The 26,217-nt window shown below is 48.1% G+C and overlaps 1 protein-coding gene across 1 annotated transcript in view; it reads left to right on the forward strand.

Moving 5' to 3' along the window:
* LOC149438005 (receptor-type tyrosine-protein phosphatase kappa-like) overlaps positions 1-8,331 on the forward strand; it is a 197,632-nt gene extending 189,301 nt beyond the window's left edge. The window contains exons 27-28 of the mRNA XM_089660339.1: positions 3,412-3,547; positions 7,838-8,331. Coding sequence (XP_089516465.1) covers positions 3,412-3,547; positions 7,838-7,912 — 211 coding nt within the window. The 3' untranslated portion in view covers positions 7,913-8,331. The remainder of the gene's footprint in view (positions 1-3,411; positions 3,548-7,837) is intronic.
* Positions 8,332-26,217: the final 17,886 nt, after the last annotated feature.

The raw sequence follows: 26,217 nt of genomic DNA on the forward strand, positions 1-26,217 counted from the left end.
GGAAACCAGAATGCACAGAGGAAGCCCAGACATACATACAGACTTCATGCCAAGTGTGAGTTGAGGCCAGGGAGGCCAGGACTAGCACCACAGGACTTAAAACAGAACTATAGTAATTTTTTTAAAAACAGCAGCTTAAAATGTTAAAAGAACACACTGCATATTGCATTGTATGATTTCTATTGTGGGGCTTTTATGCCTTGTGACTCTGCCAATGCTTGAAACCTCCTTCAGCATTCTGACAACAAAATCTTCATTTGCAGTGAAGTAATTGTATTGTTGTCACCCTGTTGAGCACTTCACCAATATGTAGGCAGTGGTGGAGGGTTCTTACCATTGTTACAGGAGAGACCCATTCTCCCCAATGCCAATCAAATATGGCCACACCCCCAAGCCTTGTGATTGAGAGGACAGCATGGCCTATGATGGCTGAGAGGAGGAGCAATTGCCATCCCACAAGGGCCTAAAGGCACTCTCTTCATTCCTGGCTACGGTGGCTGTCAGAATTCTGTAGCACCTAGGATGATGTCACAGGAGCTACAAAAATGATTTACAGTATCCCTGGAGTAGGTAAGGGGGGACAGTACATTTACAATATAAATCAAGACAAGAGGGTTAGTAGGGCCCTGCTCAGGAGAGCCTAACATATAAAGGGGAAGGGAAGGAAAAGGTACAGTGAGGAACAGAAGTATTTGAACCCCCTACGATTTTGCAAGTTCTCCCACTTAGAAATCATGGAGGGTCTGACATTCACATTGTAGGGGCATTCCCAATTTGAGAGACAGAATTAAAAAAAAAAATTCAGGAAATCCCATTGTATGATTTTTAAAGAATTGATTTGCCTTGCACTGCTGAACAGAAGTATTTGAACACCTGAGAAACAGCAAGAATTCTGTCTCTCAAAGACCTGTTACTGCGCCATTTTAAAAAGTCCACCTCTACTCCACTCATTCATCTAACTTAGTAGCACCTGTCTGAGCTCTTTAAAGACACCTGTCCACCCCACAGTCAGTCAGACGCCAACTACTACCATGGGCAAGACAAAAGAGCTGTCATAAGACACCAGAGACAAAATTGTGGACCTCCACAAGGCTGGAAAGGGCTACGGGGTAATTGCCAAGCAGCTTGGTGAAAATAGATCAACTGTTGGAGCAATTGTAAGAAAATGGAAGAGGCTAAAGACGACTGTCAGTCTCCCTCGGACTGGGGCTCCATGCAAGATGTCACCTCGTGGGGTATCACTGATGATAAGAAAGGTGAGGAATCAGCCCAGAACTACAAGGGAGGAGCTGGTCAATGACATGAAGAGAGCTGGGACCACAGTTTCACAGGTCACTGTCGGTAGAACACTACGCCGTCATGGTTTCCAATCATGCATTGCATGGAAGGTTCCCCTGCTCAAGTCATCACATGTCCAGGCCCGTCTGAAGGTTCCCCTGTTCAAGTCATCACATGTCCGGGCCCGTCTGAAGGTTCCCCTGTTCAAGTCATCACATGTCCAGGCCCGTCTGAAGGTTGCCAATAACCATCTGGATGATGCAGAGGAGGCATGGGAGAAAGTCATGTGGTCAGATGAGACCAAAGGAGAACTTTTTGGTCTAAACTTCACTCGTCGTGTTTGGAGGAAAAAGAAGGATGAGTTGCATCCCAAGAACACCATCCCTACTGTGAAGCATGGGGGTGGTAACATCATGCTTTGGGGGTGCTTTTCTGCGAAGGGGACAGGACGACTGCACTGTATTAAGGAGAGGATGAATGGGGCCATTTATTGTGAGATTTTGAGCAACAACCTCCTTCCCTCAGTCAGAGAATTGAAGATGTCATGTTGGAAGACCCAGCCACGAGCCAACGACCCGAAGCACACAGCCAGGAGAACCAAGGAGTGGCTCCGTAAGAAGCATATCAAGGTTCTGGAGTGGCCTAGCCAGTCTCCACACCTAAATCCAATAGAACATCTTTGGAGGGAGCTGAAACTCCGTGTTGCTCAGCGACAGCCCCAAAACCTGACAGATCTGGAGGAGATCTGTGTGGAGGAGTCGGCCAAAATCCCTGTTGCAGTGCAAAGCTGGTCAAGGACTACAGGAAACATTTGACCTCTGTAATTGCAAACAAAGGCTTCTGTACCAAATATTAACACTGATTTTCTCAGGTGTTCAAATACTTCTGTTCAGCCGTGCGAGACAAATACATTCTTTAAAAAACATACAATGTGATGTCCTGAATTTTTTTTTAAATTCTGTCTCTCAGAGTGGGAATGCACCTACAATGTGAATTTCAGACCCCTCCGTGATTTCTAAGTGGGAGAACTTGCAAAATTGCAGGGGGTTCAAATACTTCTGTTCCTCACTGTATATGTCAGGATGGTGTTGATGGTAAAGGACAGTGGGATGATGAAGAACGGTGGGATGGTGGAGGACATTTCTCATGTTTGGTTGATAGTACCCAATTCTCACCAAAGAAGACATGCTTGAATTACACTGGGGTGATGTTGTTGTCCACTCTTGTGGCAGTAATTGTGGGTGGATGAGTTGATAGGTAAGTGTACATTTAGCTGTTATGTAGAGGTGGGATAGCATTCCAAAAAGAGATACATTTTCAGGGAATGGCAAAAGCCAACAGAGTGGGAGACAGATTGGGGTAGCAGGTTTCAGAGGGGTTGCATATAGCTTTAGAAGTTATTAGCATTTCAAATTTTCTTCTTTGAGTAAGTGGAAGCCAATGGAGGAAGTGGCAGAGAGGAGTGGTGGACACTGAGGGGTTGGTAAGTGAGTCTGGCAGAGGTATTCATGATAGACTGAAGGGGAGGATAGTCTTTGCAGAGGTAGGCCAGTGGAAAGGGAGTTGCAATAATTGAGTGAATTAGTAGCTTTGTGGTATCATTGGTTAACTTTCTGAACAGTCCTGTACAGGGGCGGACTGACAACTCATGGGGCCCCCGGGCAATAGGGGATCATGGGGCCCCTGTGTCCTTGCCCAAACTCAAAAAAGCCTATGAAAAAGGTACCAGGGGCATCTCATGGGGCCCCCTACTGACCCCGGGCCCTCGGGCAGTGCCGGAGTTTCCAAATGGTCAGTCCATCCCTGGTCCTGTAACTTTGCACACATCATTTATCAGGCTGCACATCTATTTTGTGTCATTCATTGGAGCTTAGGTTATCCATACATAGGGGCTGGCCCAATTTTGCTGTTTTCAAGTGGGTTATCTCAGGTCTATTACCGCTCTCATGGTCTGCTCAGGCCTTGTAAGTGTGCAGGATGCTTTGATTGTATTTACATGGCCACCAGCCATTCTATAAATATATACTAGACTTGCTGCAAAGATACAAAATGTCTGCATCATGCATTGTATTCACCAAAAATGGCCAACAGAATAATTACCCAGCGTTCTTTATATCCTTTGTGTTTGCACAGCGATGGAGCAAGCCGCTCAGGTCTCTTCTGTGCCGGAATCATACTCTGTGACCAGATCCGCAGTGACGGCTGTCTAGATGTGTCGCAGGCTGTGCGTTCCCTCCGGAGGAGACGCTGCCAGTTCATTCCTGATGTGGTATGTTGTGTATTTTAGCACTATTGAGATATGTCATCATCCTATACCCTGTATCTTCTCCTTCCCAATACACCAGCCCCCTATAGATGACAACTAAGGGGGAAATGAGATACTGTGTGAATGTGTGTATATGTATGTGTGTTATGTATGTAAAAAAAAAGTGTGTGTATGTGTATATATATATATATATATAGCCAAGAGACAGGAGGTCTCACCCAGGGGTCAGAGGAACCCCAGCCAGGAGAAAAAAGACAGAAGTTCTCACCCAGGGGGCCGAGGAGCCCCAGCCAGGAGCCAAGAGACAGAAGGTCTCACCCAGGGGTTAGGAGTTTCAGCCAGGAACCAAGAGACAGGAGGTCCCACCCAGGGGTCAGAGGAGCCCCATCCAGGAACCAAGAGACAGGAGGTCTCACCCAGGGGTCAGAGGAGCCCCAGCCAGGAGCCAAGAGACAGGAGGTCTTGTCCCAGGGGGCAGAGGTCTCCTTTCTTGGTGTCAGGAGAAACCATATCCAGAGGCCAGGACAGAGCACTGCAACTAAAGGCTAAGAGAGCCAAGGGAACCAGTAGAGCTGGACAACATAGTCAGAGGAACTGGTAAGAAAAGCAGTGGTGCTGACAAGAAGGGATTTAGGTGGTTCGGTACTTTATTTTGTTCATATTGATGTGAAAGTATCCCTAAATGGGCAACTGATGTCTATGTGAACTTTCCATTTGGTTTAATAAAAGTGGGCTGCCATGCCCTTAATTACAGTTTGGACTGGCACAACTCAATGGAAAAGCATCTGCCACACGAGTATAATCTCCCCACAATATATACTCATCGGCCACTTTATTAGGTCCACCTTGCTAGTATTGGGCTGGCCCACTTTTTCCTTCAGAACCTACTTCATTCTTTGTGGCATAGATCCAACAAGGTGTTGGAAACATTCCTCAGAGATTTTGGTCCATATTGACATGATAGCATGATGCAGTTGCTGCAGATATGTTGGCTTCACATCCATAAACTGTTGATATAAGGCAGGATGGATCCATGCTTTCATACTGATTACGCCAAATTCTGACCCTACCATCTGATTGTTACAGCTGAAATCCAGACTGATCAGGCAAGGTTTTTCCAATCCTCTATTGTCCAATTTTGGTGAGCCTGTGTGGATTGTAGACTCCGTTTTCTATTCTTAGGTGATAGGAGTAGCACCCAGTGAGGTCCTCTGCAGCTGTAGGCCATGTGCTTCAACGTTGGGAGAGTTGTGCATCCAGAGGTGGTATTCTGCATACCTTGATTGTAACAAGTGGTTATTTGAGTTACTGTTGCCTTTCTCTCATCTGGAACCAGTCTGCCCATTCTCCTCTGACATCAACAAAGCATTTTCCTCCACACAACTGCCGTTCACTGGATATGAGTTGAGGGGCTCCATGGTTCTTATGCCATGTGGAGGAAACTGAATTTTTGGTTTCAGAGATTGATGGAACCTGATATGAGGTAGAGAGGATGGAGGCTTTGAAGGACTTGGAAGGGATGAATTCTCCAATCCTGGGTCCATGTTTTACCAGAACTCATGTACTGTAGGTGTAGCCCTTTTAGTATAGTTGTTAGTAACAATTCAGAGCTCCTTCCTCCCTCTGGATCAGCCAAAGGTGCAGGTATGGCCAGGGGGTTTGTTGCAATAGGTTTTTAATGCAAAGGAGCATTTGCCAATTCCATTGTAAAACTGCAAAACAATACAGCCTTATATTTCACATTGGGTTTACAGTACAACAATAAAACTCCAAGAACAATCCTCACAATCAGAGATTCTGCTGTTACACCAATTGACCCAGTGTTTCTATCATTTCTCAAAGGTGGTTTAGAAGGCAATGCTTGGGGACAGAGATTTTTCATTAGCAATAGTTGACTCTCATTAGAGCAGTAGATTTTGACACATTTGGTGCCAACTGTGTTCTCCAGAGTTTCAGTACCGTGATGCATAGAAGGTATGACAATCCGTAAAGGTAAGGGTAACATTTTCTGGTATATGAATTTTCTTCTGAATAAAAATGGGCAAGAAAGTCCTAAATGGAAAATTTGGTATGTACAGGTGAAACTCGAAAAATTAGAATATCATGCAAAAGTTCATTTATTTCAGTGCAACAACTTAAAAGGTGAAACTAATATACGAGATAGACTCATTACATGAAAAGCAAGATAGTTCAAGCCGTGATTTGTCATAATTGTGATGATTATGGCTTACAGCTCATGAAAACCCCAAATCCACAATCTCAGAAAATGAGAATATTCCATGCAATCAATAAAACACGGATTGTACATAGAACAATATCAGACCTCTGAAAAGTACAAGCATGCATATGTACTCAGTACTTGGTTTGGGCCCCTTTTGCAGCAATTACTGCCTCAATGTGGCGTGGCATGGAAGCTATCAGCCTGTGGCACTGCTGAGGTGTTATGGAAGACCAGGATGCTTCAATAGCGGCCTTCAGCTCTTCTGCATTGTTCGGTCTCATGTCTCTCATCTTTCTCTTGGCAATGCCCCATAGATTCTCTATGGGGTTCAGGTCAGGCGAGTTCGCTGGCCAATCAAGCACAGTAATCCCACGGTCATTGAACCAGGTTTTGGTGCTTTTGGCAGTGTGGGCGGTGCCAAGTCCTGCTGGAAAATGAAGTCAGCATCCCCATAAAGCTCGTCTGCGGAAGGAAGCATGAAGTGCTCTAAAATCTCCTGGTAGACGGCTGCGTTGATCCTGGACTTAATGAAGCACAGTGGACCAACACCAGCAGTTAAACTGCAGTTATGACTTTCAAACAAAACATTGTCTGCAGGCTTTTATTACAGGGGAGATTCTAAAGAGACAATCTAGATATACAACAATAAAAGTTTCCCAGCTACCTGCCAGCAATTGTTTCCTGACTGCTCCTTTGGCCATACATGCTCAGCTCAGTATGCCTTGGAGTTACATAAACCTAACCTGGCTACTCAAGAAGACCTCCCTGAAGAGTTGACCTTTCAGGAATTGCCTGAAGGTGGACAGATTAGGAGATAGTCAGGTAGACTGATAGAGGTAGAGGGTTCCAGAGGATGGGAGAGGCTCTGGATAGATCAGAGTAGGGAATTCCAGAACAAAGGAGAGGCTCCGGAGAAGTTACAGAGGTGAGCAAGGAAGGACGTTACTAGGGAGCAAGCAAGAGGTCTTGAGAGCAGTGAAGTGGACCTTTTGGGTGACATTTTGAGATGATGTTGGTGATGCAACTCAGGAAAAAGTTGCAGATGGCTTTGTATGTTGTAGTTAGTATTTTGAATTTTATCCATTGGGTAAACGGAAGCCAGTGGAAAGTTTGGCAAAGGGGGGGGGGACACTGAATGGAATCCACTGGAGGGGTTGGCAAAGAGGGTTGGAGGACACTGAATGGAGGCCAGTGTAGGGATTAGTAAATAGGGGTCGTGTACACTGAATATAATCCAGTGTAGGGATTAGTAAATAGGGGTCATGGACACTGAATAGAAGCCAGTGGAGGGATTGGCAGAGAGCGATGGAGGACACTGAATGGAAGCCAGTGGAGGGATTGGTAGAGAGAGATGGAGGACACTGAGTGGAGGCCAGTGGAGGAATTGGCAGAGAGGGGTGGAGGACACTGAATGAAAGACAGTGGAGGGATTGGCAAAGAGGGGTAGAGAACACTGAATGGAAGCCAGTGGAGGGATTGGTAGAGAAAGATGGAGGAATGGAGAACACTGAGTGGAGGCCAGTGGAGGAATTGGCAGAGAGGAGTGGAGGACACTGAATGGAAGACAGTGGAGGGATTGGCAGAGAGGGGTGGAGAACACTGAATGGAAGCCAGTGGAGGGATTGGTAGAGAAGGATGGAGGACAATGAGTGGAGGGATTGGAAGAGAGGGGTGGAGGACACTGAGTGGAGTACATTGGAGGGATTGGAAGAGAGGGGTGAAGAATAGAGAATAGAAGCCAGTGGAGGGATTGGTAAATAGGGGTCATGGACACTGAATAGAAGCCAGTGGAGGGATTGGAAGAGAGGGGTGGAGGTCAATGGGTGGTTGGAAAGATGGATAAGTCTGGCGGCAGCACTCATAATAGACTGAAGGGGGATAGTTTGTGTAGAGGTAGGCCAATGAGAAGGACATTCTAATTGTCAAGGCAAGTGATAAGGAAGTCCATTATTATCTTGGTGGTGTCAGTGGTTAAGAAGGGTGGATGTTGGAAATGTAGAGTTCAGCAGAGTCTAGTTCCATTTGGATGCCATAATGTGACTGTAAATAAGTGTGCTTTCCTCTTTCTGCAGGAACAACACTCCTTCTGCTACACCCTGGCTCAGAGTTATCTGGATTCATTTGAAACCTACGGGAACTTCAAATAATGAATAATCCCTAAATAATAAACCTGTTATACAGGGATGTCCCCAGCCATGGAACCAGCAGAATCCAGCCAGTAAGCCGGCTCAATGAAATTCCAAATTATGGACAGAACTGGACATGCCGTCAATGCATTCTGGGTCTCTGCATGGTGGTCCACATGGGACCCATCGAAGGATAAGGGGAGTACAGGATGAAGGGGGACGTGCCGTCACACTTGAAGGGCTTTTGGACCTTTCTGTAAATTACGCAGCTCACAATATAGAGACTTAACTGTAAAAAAGGGATCTAAGCATTAATTTGATTTTTTTTAATGTGTTCTATATGTAAATCTTTTTTTTTTTGTAAAGTGCTGTGCAGACTGTTGGGGCAATATAAATCCTGCATAATAATTATATCAATAATAAACACTGTGATTATTCCAGTGATGAGTTTTATGAATGTGTGTCAGTGCCGACACCTTGTTTCCATGGATAGTTTGTAATTCTGTATCATGTCTATCCATTCATTGTATCTGGTGGTGCTGCACAGTGATTGCACTTCGCTGTTTCCCTCAATCACAGCAAATCTTACCGTCAGCTCCAACAGCCAAGAAATGATTCATGTTCACCATGCAGGATGATTAGTGGTCAGGGACACTGACTGGCTGCTTTGGTGACACAGTATGCGAATACAGCCACTCAGTGCGCACTAAACATTTCAGTACACTGTTGCTATATCAGTGCAGCCAGGCACAGTGTCCCTGATCACCGCCACACCAGTCCCACTGTCACCAGACCAATGCAGCCAGCAACGACGTTCCTGATCACACCACACCAGTCCCAGTGCCACTAGACCAGTGCAGCCAGCAATGACGTTCCTGATCACCACCACACCAGTCCCAGTGTCACCAGACCAGTGCAGCCAGCAACGACGTTCCTCATCACCACCACACCAGTCCCAGTGCCACCAGACCAGTGCAGCCAGCAACGACGTTCCTCATCACCACCACACCAGTCCCAGTGCCACCAGACCAGTGCAGCCAGCAACGACGTTCCTCATCACCACCACACCAGTCCCAGTGCCACCAGACCAGTGCAGCCAGCAACGACGTTCCTCATCACCACCACACCAGTCCCAGTGCCACCAGACCAGTGCAGCCAGCAACGACGTTCCTCATCACCACCACACCAGTCCCAGTGTCACCAGACCAGTGCAGCCAGCAACGACGTTCCTGATCACCACCACACCAATCCCAGTGTCACCAGACCAGTGCAGCCAGCAACAGTGTTCCTGATCACCACCACACCAGTCCCAGTGTCACCAGACTAGTGCAGCCAGCAACAGTGTTCCTGATCACCACCACACCAGTCCCAGTGTCACCAGACTAGTGCAGCCAGCAACAGTGTTCCTGATCACCACCACACCAGTCCCAGTGTCACCAGACTAGTGCAGCCAGCAACAGTGTTCCTGATCACCACCACACCAATCCCAGTGTCACCAGACTAGTGCAGCCAGCAACAGTGTTCCTGATCACCACCACACCAGTCCCAGTGTCACCAGACTAGTGCAGCCAGCAACAGTGTTCCTGATCACCACCGCACCAATCCCAGTGGCACCAGACCAGTGTAAGCCAGAAACAGTGTTCCTGATCACTAGAATGGTCAGTCCCAGTGTCACCAGAACAGTATAAGCTAGCAACAATATTTCTGATCACTGTCATACCAGTCTCAGTGTCTCCAGACCAGTCTCCCCGGGAATGTTCGGCCTTGGTACAGACACACGGGGGCCAATGCCAATTAAACAGTTAATTCCCCACATCTGTGGCTTTTAAAATTGCAATCAGTGTCTTCATATAAACAGTCAGTGAGCTTGTTCTCTCTCACGTGGATGAACTGAGCAGGCTGGATACTGAGCCATGGGGAGCAGACAAGAACTGTCAAAAGACCTGCGTAACAAGTTAATGTATCATTTGCACATAGACTGTAATAAAAGACTGAAGAATGCAACAAAACAAGGTAATTTTTTTTTTTGACAAAACCAATTTTTTTTTTATTTTAGTTAAAAAAGATCACTAAAAAACGCTAAACGTTAATGCAAAAACGCTAAAAAAAGCTGAAAAACTCACGTGTTACACAGCTAACGTTATCAGCATTATTAAAACACTCCCCAGTGCGCATGGAGACTTATAAAGATGGAAAAGGATATACAAAGCCTTGAATACATCAGTCAGTGCTGATCTGGCACTCATTAACCCCTTGACACCACGTGGCCGCATATTTGCATGCCATTAAAAAATACATATGTGCTGAGAGCGCGCTCCCAGTACGTATGTCCGTGACACATAGAAAGGTCCCGATCTCCCCTTGCGATCAGGACCTTTTCCGATCATGTGACCACCGTGACAGAGAATCATGGCGGTCACATGACCCTAAAACCCTACCCCCCAAAACTCTTAAAGGGCTTGTAGGCGCCGGCGCGAAGATGTTAAGAAGTGGAAATACTGGGCATCTCTTGATACTGAGCCGAGGTCAGGCAGACCGAGAAAGATTGCGTCTGTCTCCAAAGACTTGGGAAAGTAGTCCAGGAGACGTGAGTTGCTGCGCCACTTCCCGTCCGGCCCATGTACATAAACAGCTGGACGGGAGCACTGCAGGAGCGGGTGGACGTTAATAAATGTCCTCCTACTTCCCTCCCTATGCGCGATCCTGTGAGGACACAGTGGAACACCGATCGCTGTACGGGACCTCTGTGTGAGGTCCCGATCATGTGATCACTGATTGGCCAATCAGTGATCACATGAAGAGTAGTAATGTCACTTCCTAACATCATTGCTTACTACATGTGAAATCTGTGAATGATCACAGAGATCACATGGTACAGGGCTATTCACAGCAGCCTTGTACCATGTGACAAGCTGTGACCAATCACAGCTCGCACAGTATTTCTCAATGTCTGCAAGAATGCAGCCAGAGAGAAGGAGAAATGATTGCTTTTACAGCCTTTATGGGTGTAAAAGCAATCAATGTAAAAAAAAAATCTTCATCAACCCCCACAAGTAGTACAGTGTCACCATGGTGATCCTATACTGCTAGGGTGATAGTATGTTAAAAAAAAAAAATAATAATAATAAAAAAAATAAAATAAGAATGTAAAAGAAATGTTTTGAAAAATTATAATTTTTGATTAAAAACTAATTTGGGTTATTTTTTACTAAATAGATAGCTGAATACATTTTTGCCAATATTTACGAAGAAAGATTATTTATTTGCAAAATTTCACAAGAAAACACTTTTTTTCAAAATTTTTGGACTTTTTCGTTTATATAGCAAAAAAAAAAAAATCCCAGCGGTGAATAAATACCACCAAAATAAAGTTTTATCTATCTCAAAAAAATGCTAAAAAATTCATATGGGTACAGTGTTGCATGACCGCGCAATTGTCATTGAAAGTGTGAGAGCGCTGAAAGCTGAAAATTGGCCTGGGCAGGAAGGGGGTGAAAGTGTTTGGACTTGAAGTGGTTAAAATGAATATGTTTTGAATTGTTGTGCGGCTTTTTGCGCTGCAAATCGCATGATAAGTTGCGTCGATGTGAACCGGGGATAAATGATGTACGTCAATCCATCGAAGGACCTTATGAAACCCCATCAGGAAAAAAAAAATCACCTTATTTTTTAATAACAAAATAACTTTTAATCAATTAAAATAAATGCAAAAACAATAAAATGTTGCAATGCCAGGAACAATGTATGTGATATAATAATTATCCCCCAGTAAAGTCCCGCTACTAGAGGGCATCGCAGAGAGATCATGAGGCCGGCTGGACGATTTTCTGATTCCCGCCATTACAGTAGGATGCGTTTATTCTCACAGATGTACATCAGTTGGAGGGAACAGTTGTCATGATTCCAGGAATGTCCGCCCACCAGATAGGCGCACTCGTCTTTTCCTCGGAGATCGGAAACCAACCAGGTATGATGGCCGCCGTACCGCCAGTGCCTGGGGGAGGCAAGAAGGAGAGATGAGCGTGACTACACAGAGAGGAAGAGAGAGAGGATGACAGAGAGGAGGAGAGGGAGGAGAAGAGAGAGGAGGACAGAGAGGAGGACAGACAGGAGGACAGACAGGAGGACAGACAGGAGGACAAACAGGAGGACAGAGAGGAGGACAGACAGGAGAACAGAGAGGAGGACAGACAGGAGGACAGAGAGGAGGACAGACAGGAGAACAGAGAGGAGGACAGAGAGGAGGACAGAGAGGAGGACAGAGGGGAGGACAGAGAGGAGGACAGGGAGGAAGACAGAGAGGAAGACAGAGAGGACAGGGAGGAGGACAGGGGGGAGGACAGAGAAGAGGAGAGAGAGGAGGACAGAGAGGAGGACAGGGAGGAGGACAGAGAGGACAGGGAAGACAGAGGGGTGGACAGAGAGGAGGACAGAGAGGAGAACAGGGAGGAGGACAGGGAGGAGAACAGGGAGGAGGACAGGGAGGATAACAGGGAGGAGGACAGAGAGGAGGACAGGGAGGAGAACAGAGAGGAGGACAGAGAGGAGGACAGGGAGGAGGACAGGGAAGAGAGAGAGGACAGGGAGGAGGACAGGGAGGAGGGCAGAGAGGACAGAGAGGACAGGGAGGAGAACAGACAGGCGGACAGAGAGGAGGACAGACAGGAGGACAGAGAGGACAGAGAGGACAGGGAGGAGAACAGACAGGAGGACAGAGAGGAGGACAGAGAGGAGGACAGTAAGGAGGACAGAGAGGAGGACAGAGAGGGAGACAGAGAAGACAGAGAGGACAGGGAGGAGGACAGGGGGGAGGACAGTGAAGAGGAGAGAGAGGACAGTGAAGAGGAGAGAGAGGACAGTGAAGAGGAGAGAGAGGACAGGGAAGACAGAGAGGCGGACAGAGAGGAGGACAGAGAGGACAGAGAGGATAGGGAGGAGAACAGACAGGAGGACAGAGAGGAGGACAGAGAGAAGGACAGAGAGGAGGACAAAGGGGAGGCAGAGGGGAGGACAGAGAGGAGGACAGGGAGGAGGACAGAGAGCAGGACAGAGAGGAAGACAGAGAAGACAGAGAGGACAGGGAGGAGGACAGGGGGGAGGACAGAGAAGAGGAGAGAGGAGGAGAGAGAGGAGGACAGAGAGGAGGACAGAGAGGACAGGGAGGAGAACAGAGAGGAGGACAGAGAGGAGGACAGAGAGGAGGACAAAGGGAGGCAGAGTGGAGGACAGAGAGGAGGACAGGGAGGAGGACAGAGAGGAGGACACGGAGGAAGACAGAGAAGACAGAGAGGACAGGGGGGAGGACAGAGAAGAGGAGAGAGAGGAGGACAGAGAGGAGGACAGGGAGGAGGACAGAGAGGACAGGAAAGCCAGAGAGGTGGACAGAGAGGAGGACAGAGAGGAGGACAGAGAGGAGAACAGAGAGGAGAACAGAGAGGAGTACAGAGAAAACAGGGAGGAGGACAGAGAGGAGGACAGAGGGGAGGACAGAGAGGAGGACAGAGAGGAGGACAGGGAGGAGGACAGGGAGGAAGACAGAGAAGAGAGAGAGGACAGGGGGGAGGACAGGGAGGAGGGCAGAGAAGAGGAGAGAGGAGGACAGAGAGGAGGACAGAGAGGACAGGGAGGGGAACAGGGGGAGTACAGAGCGGAGGACAGAGAGGAGGACAGGGAAGAGGACAGAGAGAGGACAGAGAGGAGGACAGAGAGGAGGACAGGGAGCAGGACAGAGAGGAGGACAGAGAGGAGGACAGAGAGGAGGACAGATAGGAAGACAGAGAGGAGGACATATAGGAGGACAGATAGGAAGACAGAGAGGAGGACAGAGAGGAGGACAGAGAGGAGGACAGATAGGAAGACAGAGAGGAGGACATATAGGAGGACAGAGAGGAGAACAGAGAGGAGGACAGAGAGGAGAACAGAGAGGAGGACAGAGAGGAGAACAGAGAGGAGGACAGAGAGAGGACAGAGAGGAGGACAGAGAGGAGGACAGGGAGCAGGACAGAGAGGAGGACAGAGAGGAGGACAGAGAGGAGGACAGATAGGAAGACAGAGAGGAGGACATATAGGAGGACAGATAGGAAGACAGAGAGGAGGACAGAGAGGAGAACAGAGAGGAGGACAGAGAGGAGGACAGGGACTCAAAAAGGGTGATTTGTCATCTTATAGAGAACATCTGAAAATGTTACTTGTGCCTCAGCAGTGCTCTGAAAGATGTGCCTTCAGTCCTGTCTAACTTCGGAAATATATCAGTGCGCTGCCTGTGCCTAGGCACTTCTCATATCTCTTCATATCAGTGTATTTCCAGTGCCTAGGCACTGGTTGTATCCCTCTTCATATCAGTGTACTTTCTGTGCCTAGGCACTTCTCAAATCCCTCTTCACATTAGTGCACTTCCTGTGCCTAGGTTCTGCTTGTATCACTCTCCATACCAGTGCACTTCCTGTGCGTAGGCACTGCTTGTATCCCTCTTCATATCAGTGTACTTTCTGTGCCTAGGCACTTCTTAAATCTCTCTTCACATTAGTGCACTTCCTGTGCCTAGGTTCTGCTTGTATCACTCTCCATACCAGTGCACTTCCTGTGCCTAGGCACTGCTTGTATCCCTCTTCATATTAGTGCACTTCCTGTGTCTAGAAACTACTTGTATCCCTTTCCATACCAGTGCACTTCCTGTGCCTAGGCACTTCTCATATCCCTTTTCATATCAGTGTACTTCCTGTGCTTAGGTGTGGTGGAACTGTTCCGCCTGAGCTTCCTCGTGTGGAGCAGTGTGTCTCAGCCAATGGTCCCCTTTTCCAGCAAGGCTTTCAGTGCTCTGCCAAGGCAGGTATTATAGCTCAAAACACTCCCTTCCCTGCTCTCCCAAACCACGAGTTGGAACTTCATGTAGGTGAAAATGAATGACTCTTTATTAAACACAGCTCAGTATATACAGCTTCACCCCCACCAGACAGCCTGGCACTGGGTTTCCCCCACCCACAACAAAACCCTACAACCAACAATACAGTATGAACTCTATTAGAAGTGAAGGTCACATTTCCCTAAACAAACCATGTAGAATGTCTGTGAAACATATACAGCTTTACAAAGGGGAGAAAACTGGAACAGAAAGGGCAAAATGTTATCACAAAGGGACAGTTCCTCACAAGGCTCCCCCGTTTTGTAACCCCCGCCAGACCTAGCGAGACCTTCAAACGGCTCCTCTTGGGGCTGGTCAGTTCAGAGGGTTACATCTCCAACTCGGCTTGCCGGGACAACCCATCCGCGTTGGCGTTTTGCTTCCCCTGTCGGTACTGGATTGTAAAGTTATAGGGTTGGAGGGCCAAGCTCCACCGCAGCAGACGACCATTATCCCCAGAGACCCGGTTTAGCCATACCAGGGGGTTGTGATCAGTGAATACGGTGAAGGAGCGCCCGTACAGGTAGAGCTTCAATTTCTTGAGGTCCCATACCAAGGCAAGACACTCTTTCTCCACAGCAGCATAGGCCACCTCCCAGGGTAACAACTTTCTACTTAGGTAGGCCACTGGATGGTCATTCCCGTTGTCCCCGATTTGGCTCAGAACAGCGCCCAATCCAGAGGTGGAGGCATCGGTGTGAACACAAAACCGTTTGGAAGGGTCAGGAGCAGCCAAAATGGGAGCATGGATCAGATCATGTCCTCCTGTCGTTCGATGAACGGTTTCAGCATATTCACATGGAAGGTTTGCCGGATCCTTCCATCCGAACAGCGAGCTACAATGTATGTGGTATCACAGAGTTGCTCCACCACTTGGTACGGACCCTGCCAGGCAGCCTGTAATTTGTCATGCCTGACTGGTTTCAAGGCCAACACTTTCTGTCCTAAGTGAAACTTTCGGTCTCGGGCAGATCGGTCGTTCCACTGTTTCTGTTGGCTCTGGGTAGCCTCAAGGTTGTCTCGTACTAAGTTCGTCAACCGTTGTAGCCTCTCCCTGAGCTGCAGCACATAGGCCACCACCGAGGTCCCCTCCTTGGCCATTGCTCTCTCCCAGTGTTCGAGTAGGAGATCCAGGGGTCCCCGAACCCACCGGCCGTACAGCAGCTCGAAGGGAGTGAACCCAGTGGACTCCTGCGGTACCTCTCGGTAGGCGAACAAGAGGTTGGGAAGATGCCACTCCCAGTCCTTATGGGACATGGTAAATGTTCGGAGGAGCTGTTTCAGCGTACCGTTAAACCGTTTGCAGAGCCCATTGGTCTGGGGGTGGCAGGGAGAGCTGTACAGTGGTCTGATCCCACACAACTTCCAAAGTTGTTGGGTAAGCTCAGTCGTGAACTGCGTGCCTTGGTCGATCAGGATCTCCCAAGGAAATCCTACCCGAGTAAATATCTGCAGCAGGGCTTGAGCAACTGTTTCTGCCTGCACATCTCTCAGCGCTACGGCCTCCGGGTACCGGGTGGCGTAGTCGACAATGGTCAGGATATACTTCTTGCCTGTGGGACTAGGCCTTTTCAGGGGCCCCACTAGGTCCACAGCGATACGACTGAAAGGTTCCCCGACTATGGGTAGGGGCCTCAGAGTGGCCCTGGGCCTGTCTCCCTGCTTCCCTACCTTCTGGGAGACCTCACAAGACCGACAGTAGTCCAGAACGTTCCCCGATACTCCTGGCCAGAAGAAACTCTGGGTTAAGCGATGCGGGGCCCGTCGCTTGCCCAAATGCCCAGCAAGGGGAATATCATGCGTAATCTGGAGGAGGTCACACCAATACTTCTTCTGTACTACCATCTGCCGGTGAGGTATTTGGGCAGCGCCCACCCCTGCTCCCCCGTGGACCCTGTACAACTTGCCCTGATCCCACTCATACCTCACATCTCCCAATCCCCCAGGATCACTCCCAGCCCTCTGTCTATAGGGGTCTAAGGTCCGGTCACTGGCTGTTACTTTAGCTAAATCAGCGGGGGAATCCCAGGTCAGGGCAGGGACAAGGGATCTTTTCTGTCAAATGAAAACATATAAATCTGTGAGTGCTCTTCCTGACACAAGATGTTACTGTTTGCATCTGCTCAGTGAGGGCTTTCTAGGCAAAGACTGCCACTTCTCTGAAAAGTGATCCACGCTTGGATTGCTTTCAGAGGTATTGTATAGGCGGTGCGGAGGTGATATGTCTCACTTCCTGTTTGAACCCCCTGAAAGCCAAACCACAACCGCGTGCATTGCAGGTGCAGCTCAGCCCCATTCACCTAAATGGGTCAAGTTTGCCTGGCCATAGTGCCACCGAACATGAAGGGGATCAAATCCATTCACAGCCATGAAGCAAAGGGGGAGTAGATGGGGGCAGTAAAAATGTTGTTCTACCATATGGTTTTATCCCCCAAGTTTGAGTGTGAATGAGCTCTAAGGTTGTGAGTGTTCAGTATGAGTAGGTACAAAGGGCAAAAAAAAAAATCAGTGAGTGCGCTGCCTACCACAGGATGGGTCCCTTTGTACCTGCTCAGGTGACACGTGTGCTAAGACTCGATAATAGCCGATCTTCCTGTGCTGAGCGACCTGCCTACCACATTGTGGTGCCTGCACTGTGCAGTAGAAGCATGGGGGCCACAACTGCCTGCCTACGTGAGTCGCACAGTCAGTCACAGGTAGGCACTAGGCTTTGACGTTGATATTCATGTGATATTTGACGTTGATATTCATGTGATATTTGACGTTGATATTCATGTGATATTTGACGTTGATATTCATGTGATATTTGACGTTGATGTTCATGTGATATTTGATGTTGATATTCATGTGATATTTGACGTTGATATTCATGTGATATTTGATGTTGATATTCATGTGATATTTGACGTTGATGTTCATGTGATATTTGATGTTGATATTCATGTGATATTTGACGTTGATGTTCATGTGATATTTGACGTTGATATTCATGTGATATTTGACGTTGATGTTCATGTGATATTTGACGTTGATGTTCATGTGATATTTGACGTTGATGTTCATGTGATATTTGATGTTGATATTCATGTGATAGTTGACGTTGATATTCATGTGATATTTGACGTTGATGTTCATGTGATATTTGACGTTGATATTCATGTGATAGTTGACGTTGATATTCATGTGATATTTGACGTTGATGTTCATGTGATATTTGACGTTGATATTCATGTGATATTTGACATTGATGTTCATGTGATATTTGAAGTTGATATTCATGTGATAGTTGACGTTGATATTCATGTGATATTTGATGTTGATATTCATGTGATTTTTGACGTTGATATTCATGTGATATTTGAAGTTGATATTCATGTGATAGTTGACGTTGATATTCATGTGATATTTGATGTTGATATTCATGTGATTTTTGACGTTGATATTCATGTGATATTTGACATTGATGTTCATGTGATATTTGATGTTGATATTCATGTGATAGTTGACGTTGATATTCATGTGATATTTGACGTTGATGTTCATGTGATATTTGACGTTGATATTCATGTGATATTTTACGTTGATGTTCATGTGATATTTGATGTTGATATTCATGTGATATTTGACGTTGATATTCATGTGATATTTGATGTTGATATTCATGTGATATTTGACGTTGATGTTCATGTGATATTTGATGTTGATATTCATGTGATAGTTGATGTTGATATTCATGGGATAGTTGACGTTGATATTCATGTGATATTTGATGTTGATATTCATGTGATAGTTGATGTTGATATTCATGGGATAGTTGACGTTGATATTCATGTGATATTTGATGTTGATATTCATGTGATATTTGACGTTGATGTTCATGTGATATTTGATGTTGATATTCATGTGATATTTGACGTTGATGTTCATGTGATATTTGACATTGATATTCATGTGATAGTTGACGTTGATATTCATGTGATATTTGATGTTGATATTCATGTGATTTTTGACGTTGATATTCATGTGATATTTGAAGTTGATATTCATGTGATAGTTGACGTTGATATTCATGTGATATTTGATGTTGATATTCATGTGATTTTTGACGTTGATATTCATGTGATATTTGACATTGATGTTCATGTGATATTTGATGTTGATATTCATGTGATAGTTGACGTTGATATTCATGTGATATTTGACGTTGATGTTCATGTGATATTTGACGTTGATATTCATGTGATATTTTACGTTGATGTTCATGTGATATTTGATGTTGATATTCATGTGATATTTGACGTTGATATTCATGTGATATTTGATGTTGATATTCATGTGATATTTGACGTTGATGTTCATGTGATATTTGATGTTGATATTCATGTGATAGTTGATGTTGATATTCATGGGATAGTTGACGTTGATATTCATGTGATATTTGATGTTGATATTCATGTGATAGTTGATGTTGATATTCATGGGATAGTTGACGTTGATATTCATGTGATATTTGATGTTGATATTCATGTGATTTTTGACATTGATATTCATGTGATATTTGATGTTGATATTCATGTGATAGTTGACGTTGATATTCATGTGATATTTGATGTTGATATTCATGTGATTTTTGACGTTGATATTCATGTGATATTTGACATTGATGTTCATGTGATATTTGATGTTGATATTCATGTGATAGTTGACGTTGATATTCATGTGATAGTTGACGTTGATGTTCATGTGATATTTGACGTTGATATTCATGTGATATTTTACGTTGATGTTCATGTGATTTTTGACGTTGATATTCATGTGATATTTGACGTTGATATTCATGTGATATTTGACGTTGCTATTCATGTGATAGTTGACGTTGATATTCATGTGATAGTTGACGTTGATAGTCATGTGATATTTGACGTTGATATTCATGTGATATTTGACGTTGATATTCGTACTGAATGTTTTACTTCAATAAAAGTCCTATACAGAGTAAAAGAAAATATACTGGATTTGGATCGATGTAATCTTTTATTAAACAATATGTTTTTATATTTCTATTTAGGTTAAAATATCGTTACATTTGAATCATTAATATTAATATAAAATACAAATTTTACAAATAAATCCTGAATATATGGGCCCCAATGACCCTCGTGTTTAGAACATTCTGCTTTTCTGAAAAGAGAGTACAGCAGCGCCTTCTCCCTTCTGATTGCTTCTTAGGCCCCATTCACACCTGAGTGTTTTGTAGCGCGAAGCTCGATGCTCCAAAACACTGAGGGGGGGCAAAATTAATATTCCTCTATGGAGATGGTTCACATCTCCACTCCAAGTCACGGGAAGCAGAACGTCTGAAGCTCAAAAAAGCTTTGGAGATGCTTTTGGAGTTCAATTTAGGCAGATGCGCATGTTTTTGGCGCATTTTTATTCTCATAGAAAGGAATAGAAACGCGTAAATTGTGCATTTTTGCACATGTATTGTGCAATTTTCTGTTCAAATGAAAAAAAGAGAAGAAAATAGTAATAATATATGAATAAATACATGTAAAATAAATACACATAAATCAAAAAAATTGTGATAAGTTAATAAACACCCAAACACCAAAAGACATTAATAATAATACATTATTAGTATTATTATTTTATCTCCTCCCCCTCTTCCTCCCCCTCCTCCTCCTCTTCCCCCTCCTTCCCCTCCCCTTAGCTCTTAACCCCTTACCCAAACAAAATAGTAAAAAATGAATAATAGTAATAGCAAAATATAAAAGCTGATGGAAAAACTACAACAAAAACCCAGAAAAACATAGCAACAAATGATGCGACAGATGACATATTTCTCTATTGGCTAATGAAAAACCGCAAACGCTCAAAAACGGATAAAATCACTGTATGAAAACATGCAAAAAACACGCACAAAAAAACGTGTAAAAACTGCTGAGAAACGCTACACACAGATGTGAATGGAGCCTTATTGAGCCACATAGAGCAGGATGAGGGGGAGGGGTTACTGTGCTGACTCATTAAGCTGTGTGTGTAGTTTGAGCTCCAGCTTTTCCCCTCTATAAATATCAGGCATTTTACAGCAACTCAGTAAAGGAGAATGGCTACCAATATCCTCTCTTCATTGGACACAACAATGTTACTCCATACTGCAGGCTGATTACAGCCGGCGCCTAGTCTAGGGGGTGCTGCAGGGGTGGGCTTTGCTCCCCCAGATTTAGGCTGCACCTCTCCAGGTCTCTGAGAATGCTTCCACTGATCCAGAAACCAGTCTAATGATGTAAGGGGCACTCTGTTTGGGACAACCCTTGTAAGGGAGCCCTGTGTTGGGGATACCTGATGTAAGGGGGCACTCTGGTGGGGACACCTGATGTAAGGGTACATGCTGGTGGGGACCCTGATGTAAGTAGGCATGCTGGTGGGGACCCTGATGTAAGGGGGCACTCTGGTGGGGACACCTGATGTAAGGGTACATGCTGGTGGGGACCCTGATGTAAAGGGGCACTCTGGTGGGGACACCTGATGTAAGGGTACATGCTGGTGGGAACCCTGATGTAAGGGTACATGCTGGTGGGGACACCTGATGTAAGGGTGCATGCTGATGGGGACCCTGATGTAAGGGAGACTCTTGTGGGGACACCTGAGATGGACATTGTGATGGAAGCGTAGGCAGGACAGAACACACACGGAGGATGATAAACACACAAAGCTTTATTGAAATATGGGAGACACTCAATCAGGGTAGGAAGGTAGTGTCCGGGTACCCAAAAAAGGGGAAGAGAGGGGCAGAGCCTGATACAATTGTAATCCGGCCCACGATAGGGTGATTTGGGTAGCGATGGCCCCAGAAAGTATTAATCCAAGCGGGCAAGTCCGGCAAGGGTAATAGAGAGGTTCCAGGGGCAATCCCAGCATAAAAGGTATGAGTGTTCAATGGGCAGTCCAAGAGAGGGGAAGAGCCCAAAATAATTGTAATCCGGCCCACGATAGGGCGATTTGGGTAGCGATGGCCCGAGCAAGTATTAATCCAGGCGGGGTAATGGAGATTCATAGACAGTCCAGGCAGGGAAAATAGGGGGGTTCACGGATAGTCCAGGCAGGGCAAATAGGGGGATTCACGGATAGTCCAGGCAGGGCAAATAGGGGGATTCACGGATAGTCCAGGCAGGGCAAGTAGGGGGATTCACGGATAGTCCAGGCAGGGCAAATAGGGGGATTCACGGATAGTCCAGGCAGGGCAAATAGAGGGATTCACGGATAGTCCAGGTGAGGCAAATAGGGAGTTCACAGACAGTCCAGGCGGGGGGGGGGGTATGGACACTGTCAGGAATGGACTTGCCAATAGTGGTGGGACTCACCTGCCTTGTGGGCTGCAGTACCAGGGCTGGCCAGCAGGTGCTCTCAACAACCAGAGGTTCACTTCGGCAATTAGCCATCACCTGGGGCTGATTGCAGGTGTATTTAAGGGATGGCCAGATCTGCAGTCTGTGCCTTGGTGTGTGTTTTTCCATGGGCCCCTGTATCTTGTAACTTGCATTCCTGTTCCTGTTCCTGTTTCTGTTCCTGCCTGACTTGTTGCCGACCCTGCCTGATCCTGACCTCTGCTGACTTCTCCTGTTTTGATCCCTGGCTTGTGACCCTGACCATTCTCTCCGCATGCTCCTCCTGTACCTACCTGCCCAATAGTTATTGTCCCGGCTTGCCTGACTACGTTGTGCTCTATATGTGTATGTACCTGTGTATCTGTATCAGTTTAGGTTTGGGTTTGTTTCACCTTGTTGTATGTATTTGTGTTAGCTTGGGGTTTGGTGCACTGCGTTTATGTTTGTATTGTTAGTTTTTAATAAAGCGTCTTATTTATACCATATCTGAAGCCTGCGTTTCCCTGTGTCAGTCCACACACTTCTGGTCACACCTGTATCCCTGACATTACACCATGGCCAATCCTGACCAGAAGTGGCTGCACAGGGAGGCCATCTTGGCTTATTGTTGCTGGGAAGGATGGATCTTGATGAGGTTGTGTATTTATCTCTGCTAGTGTTTGATGACAAAGACTATGCTTATCAGACTCTGAAGGAGTATCCCCGGGATCAACTACTAGAGTGTATACGGATCGCTCATGTTCTAGTAGATCAGGGCACAGAGTTTTCTGAGGTGCAGCCATTGATCCAGGTTTGTGCTGAGTTGGCTCGGTCCTGTACCCCTGAAAGCAGGAATGACTTTTTTCCCCCATTTAGTGTGGATCAAGTGGAATCACTGGTATGGTTGTTGGAGGATGATCCAGATTGTTTCCATGAGCACTATGCAGCATGTCCATCACATGTGCTTATGGATTGCATAAACGCAGTGCAGTCTTTGATCAGACAGGCTAGGTGTAAGCTGAGTTTTGTTAAACCAGTACTGCAGACATGGACAGATTTGTTACACCCAGCCTCAGTTGGCTTGCAACATCATTCCTCTGCTCAAGGCACTCTTCCTGCATCCCCGACAGCACCCCCAGTGACGGCCCAGTATACTCTGCTAACTACCACATATCAGTCCTCTGCTCCCACTCGCTGCACCTATCCTGCCTTTAACCCTGTAAAGAAGTCCTCTGTAGCAACTGCTCCCTCCTCTGTTCCATCCTCCAGCTCTTCTCTATCTCCAGCTGCTCCATCCGTTTACAAACCTGCACTTACTTGCAGTGCTCCGGTAACTAAAACCAGGAAAAGGCGAAAGTTCTTTCCAACCAATACCATCCTGCCAGTATCCAAACCGGTCAGCCTCCCATCTGAGAACCTGCCTTCCATGGTGCAGCCTGGTGCCTCGGCGCCCACAATTCAGCCTGATGTCTTTACGCAGCCTGATGTCACTATTCAGCCTGATGTCTCCATTCAGCCTGATGTCTCTACCCAGCATGATGTTTCTACCCAGCCTGATGAACTGATCCAGCCTGATGATCCTATTATGCCAGATGACTCGATGCCCGCTGTTCCGCCAGATGACTCGGTGCCCGCTGTCTTGCCAGACGACTCGGTGCCCGCAGTCTTGCCAGACGACTCGATGCCCGCTGTTCCGCCAGTTGACTCGGTGCCCGCAGTCTTGCCAGACGACTCGATGCCCACTGTTCCGCCAGTTGACTCGGTGCCCGCAGTCTTGCCAGACGACTCGGTGCCCGCAGTCTTGCCAGACGACTCGATGCCCGCTGTTCCGCCAGTTGACTCGATGCCCGCAGTCTTGCCAGACGACTCGGTGCCCGCAGTCTTGCCAGACGACTCGATGCCCGCAGTCTTGCCAGACGACTCGGTGCCAGCAGTCTTGCCAGACGACTCGATGCCCGCTGTTCCGCCAGTGGACTCGGTGCCCGCAGTCTTGCCAGACGACTCGGTGCCCGCAGTCTTGCCAGATGACTCGATGCCCGCAGTCTTGCCAGACGACTTGGTGCCCGCAGTCTTGCCAGACGACTCGATGCCCGCTGTTCCGCCAGTTGACTCGGTGCCCGCAGTCTTGCCAGACCACTCGGTGCCTGCAGTCTTGCCAGACGACTCGATGCCCGCAGTCTTGCCAGACGACTTGGTGCCCGCAGTCTTGCCAGACGACTCGATGCCCGCTGTTCCGCCAGTTGACTCGGTGCCCGCAGTCTTGCCAGACCACTCGGTGCCTGCAGTCTTGCCAGACGACTCGATACCCGCAGTGTTGCCAGACGACTTGATGCCCGCAGTTCCGCCAGTTGACTCGGTGCCCGCAGTCTTGCCAGACGACTCGATGCCCGCTGTTCCGCCAGTTGACTCGGTGCCCGCAGTCTTGCCAGACGACTTGGTGCCCGCAGTCTTGCCAGACGACTCGATGCCCGCAGTCTTGCCAGACGACTCGATGTCCGCTGTTCCGCCAGTTGACTCGGTGCCCGCAGTCTTGCCAGACGACTCGGTGCCCGCAGTCTTGCCAGGTGACTCGATGCCCGCTGTTCCGTCAGTTGACTCGGTGCCCGCAGTCTTGCCAGATGACTTGGTGCCCGCAGTCTTGCCAGACGACTCGGTGCCCGCAGTCTTGCCAGACGACTCGGGGCCCGCAGTCTTACCAGACGACTCGGTGCCCGCTGTTCCGCCAGTTGACTCAGAGCCCGCTGTCGGGCCGGTTGACTCAGAGCCCGCTGTTGTGCCTGGTGACTCGGGGCCCACGGTCTTGCCAGATGACTCGGTGCCCGCAGTCTTGCCAGATGACTCGGTGCCCGCGGTCTTGCCAGATGACTCGGTGCCCGCAGTCTTGCCAGACGATCCAATGCCTGATGACCCAGTGCCCACTGTCATGCCTGGTGACCCGATGCCCGCTGTCGTGCCTGATGACTCGATGCCCGTTGTCGTGCCAGTTGACTCAGAGCCAGCTGTCACGCCTGGTGACTCGGTGCCCGCTGTCGAGCCAGATGACCTGATGCCTGGTGACCCGATGCCCGCTGTCGTGCCTGGTGACCCGATGCCCGCTGTTGAGCCAGATGACCTGGTGCCTGCGATCGAGCAAGACGATCCAATGTCTGATGACCCGGTGCCCGATGTTGTGCCTGGTGGCCCGGTGCCTGCTGCCCTGCCTGGTGGCCCGGTGCCTGCTGCCCTGCCTGGTGGCCCGGTGCCTGCTGCCCTGCCTGGTGGCCCGGTGCCTGCTGCCCTGCCTGGTGGCCCGGTGCCCGCCGCTCTGCCTGGTGGCCCGGTGCCTGCTGCTCCGCCTGGTGGCCCGGTGCCCGCCGCCCTGCCTGGTGGCCCGGTGCCTGCTGCTCCGCCTGGTGGCCCAGTGCCTGCTGCCCTGCCTGGTGGCCCGGTGCCTGCTGCCCTGCCTGGTGGCCCGGTGCCCGCTGCTCCGCCTGGTGGCCCGGTGCCCACTGTTCCGCCTGGTGATCCGGCGTCCAGCCTGATGTGCCTCCGTCCGTTGCCAAGCCCGACGTGCCTCCATCCGGTGCCCAGCCCGAAGTGCCTCCGTACGGTGCCCAGCTCGAAGTGCCCCCGTCCGGTGTCCAGCCCGAAGTGCCTCCGTCCGGTGTCCAGCCCGAAGTGCCTCCGTCCGGTGTCCAGCTCGAAGTTCCGGTGTCCAGCTCGAAGTGCCCCCGTCCGGTGTCCAGCCCGAAGTGCCTCCATCCGGTGTCCAGCTTGAAGTGCCTCCGTCCGGTGTCCAGCTCGAAGTGCCTCCGTCCGGTGTCCAGCTTGAAGTGCCCCCGTCCGGTGTCCAGCTCGAAGTGCCTCCGTCCGGTGTCCAGCTTGAAGTGCCTCCGTCCGGTGTCCAGCTCGAAGTGCCTCCGTCCGGTGTCCAGCTCGAAGTGCCTCCGTCCGGTGTCCAGCTCGAAGTGCCTCCGTCCGGTGTCCAGCTCGAAGTGCCTCCGTCCGGTGTCCAGCTTGAAGTGCCTCCGTCCGGTGTCCAGCTCGAAGTGCCTCCGTCCGGTGACCAGCTCGAAGTG

Source organism: Staurois parvus, unplaced genomic scaffold (genome assembly GCF_062004578.1).
Source record: "Staurois parvus isolate SC_StPar_1 unplaced genomic scaffold, SC_StPar_1.0 ptg001227l, whole genome shotgun sequence".
Lineage (NCBI taxonomy): Eukaryota > Metazoa > Chordata > Amphibia > Anura > Ranidae > Staurois > Staurois parvus.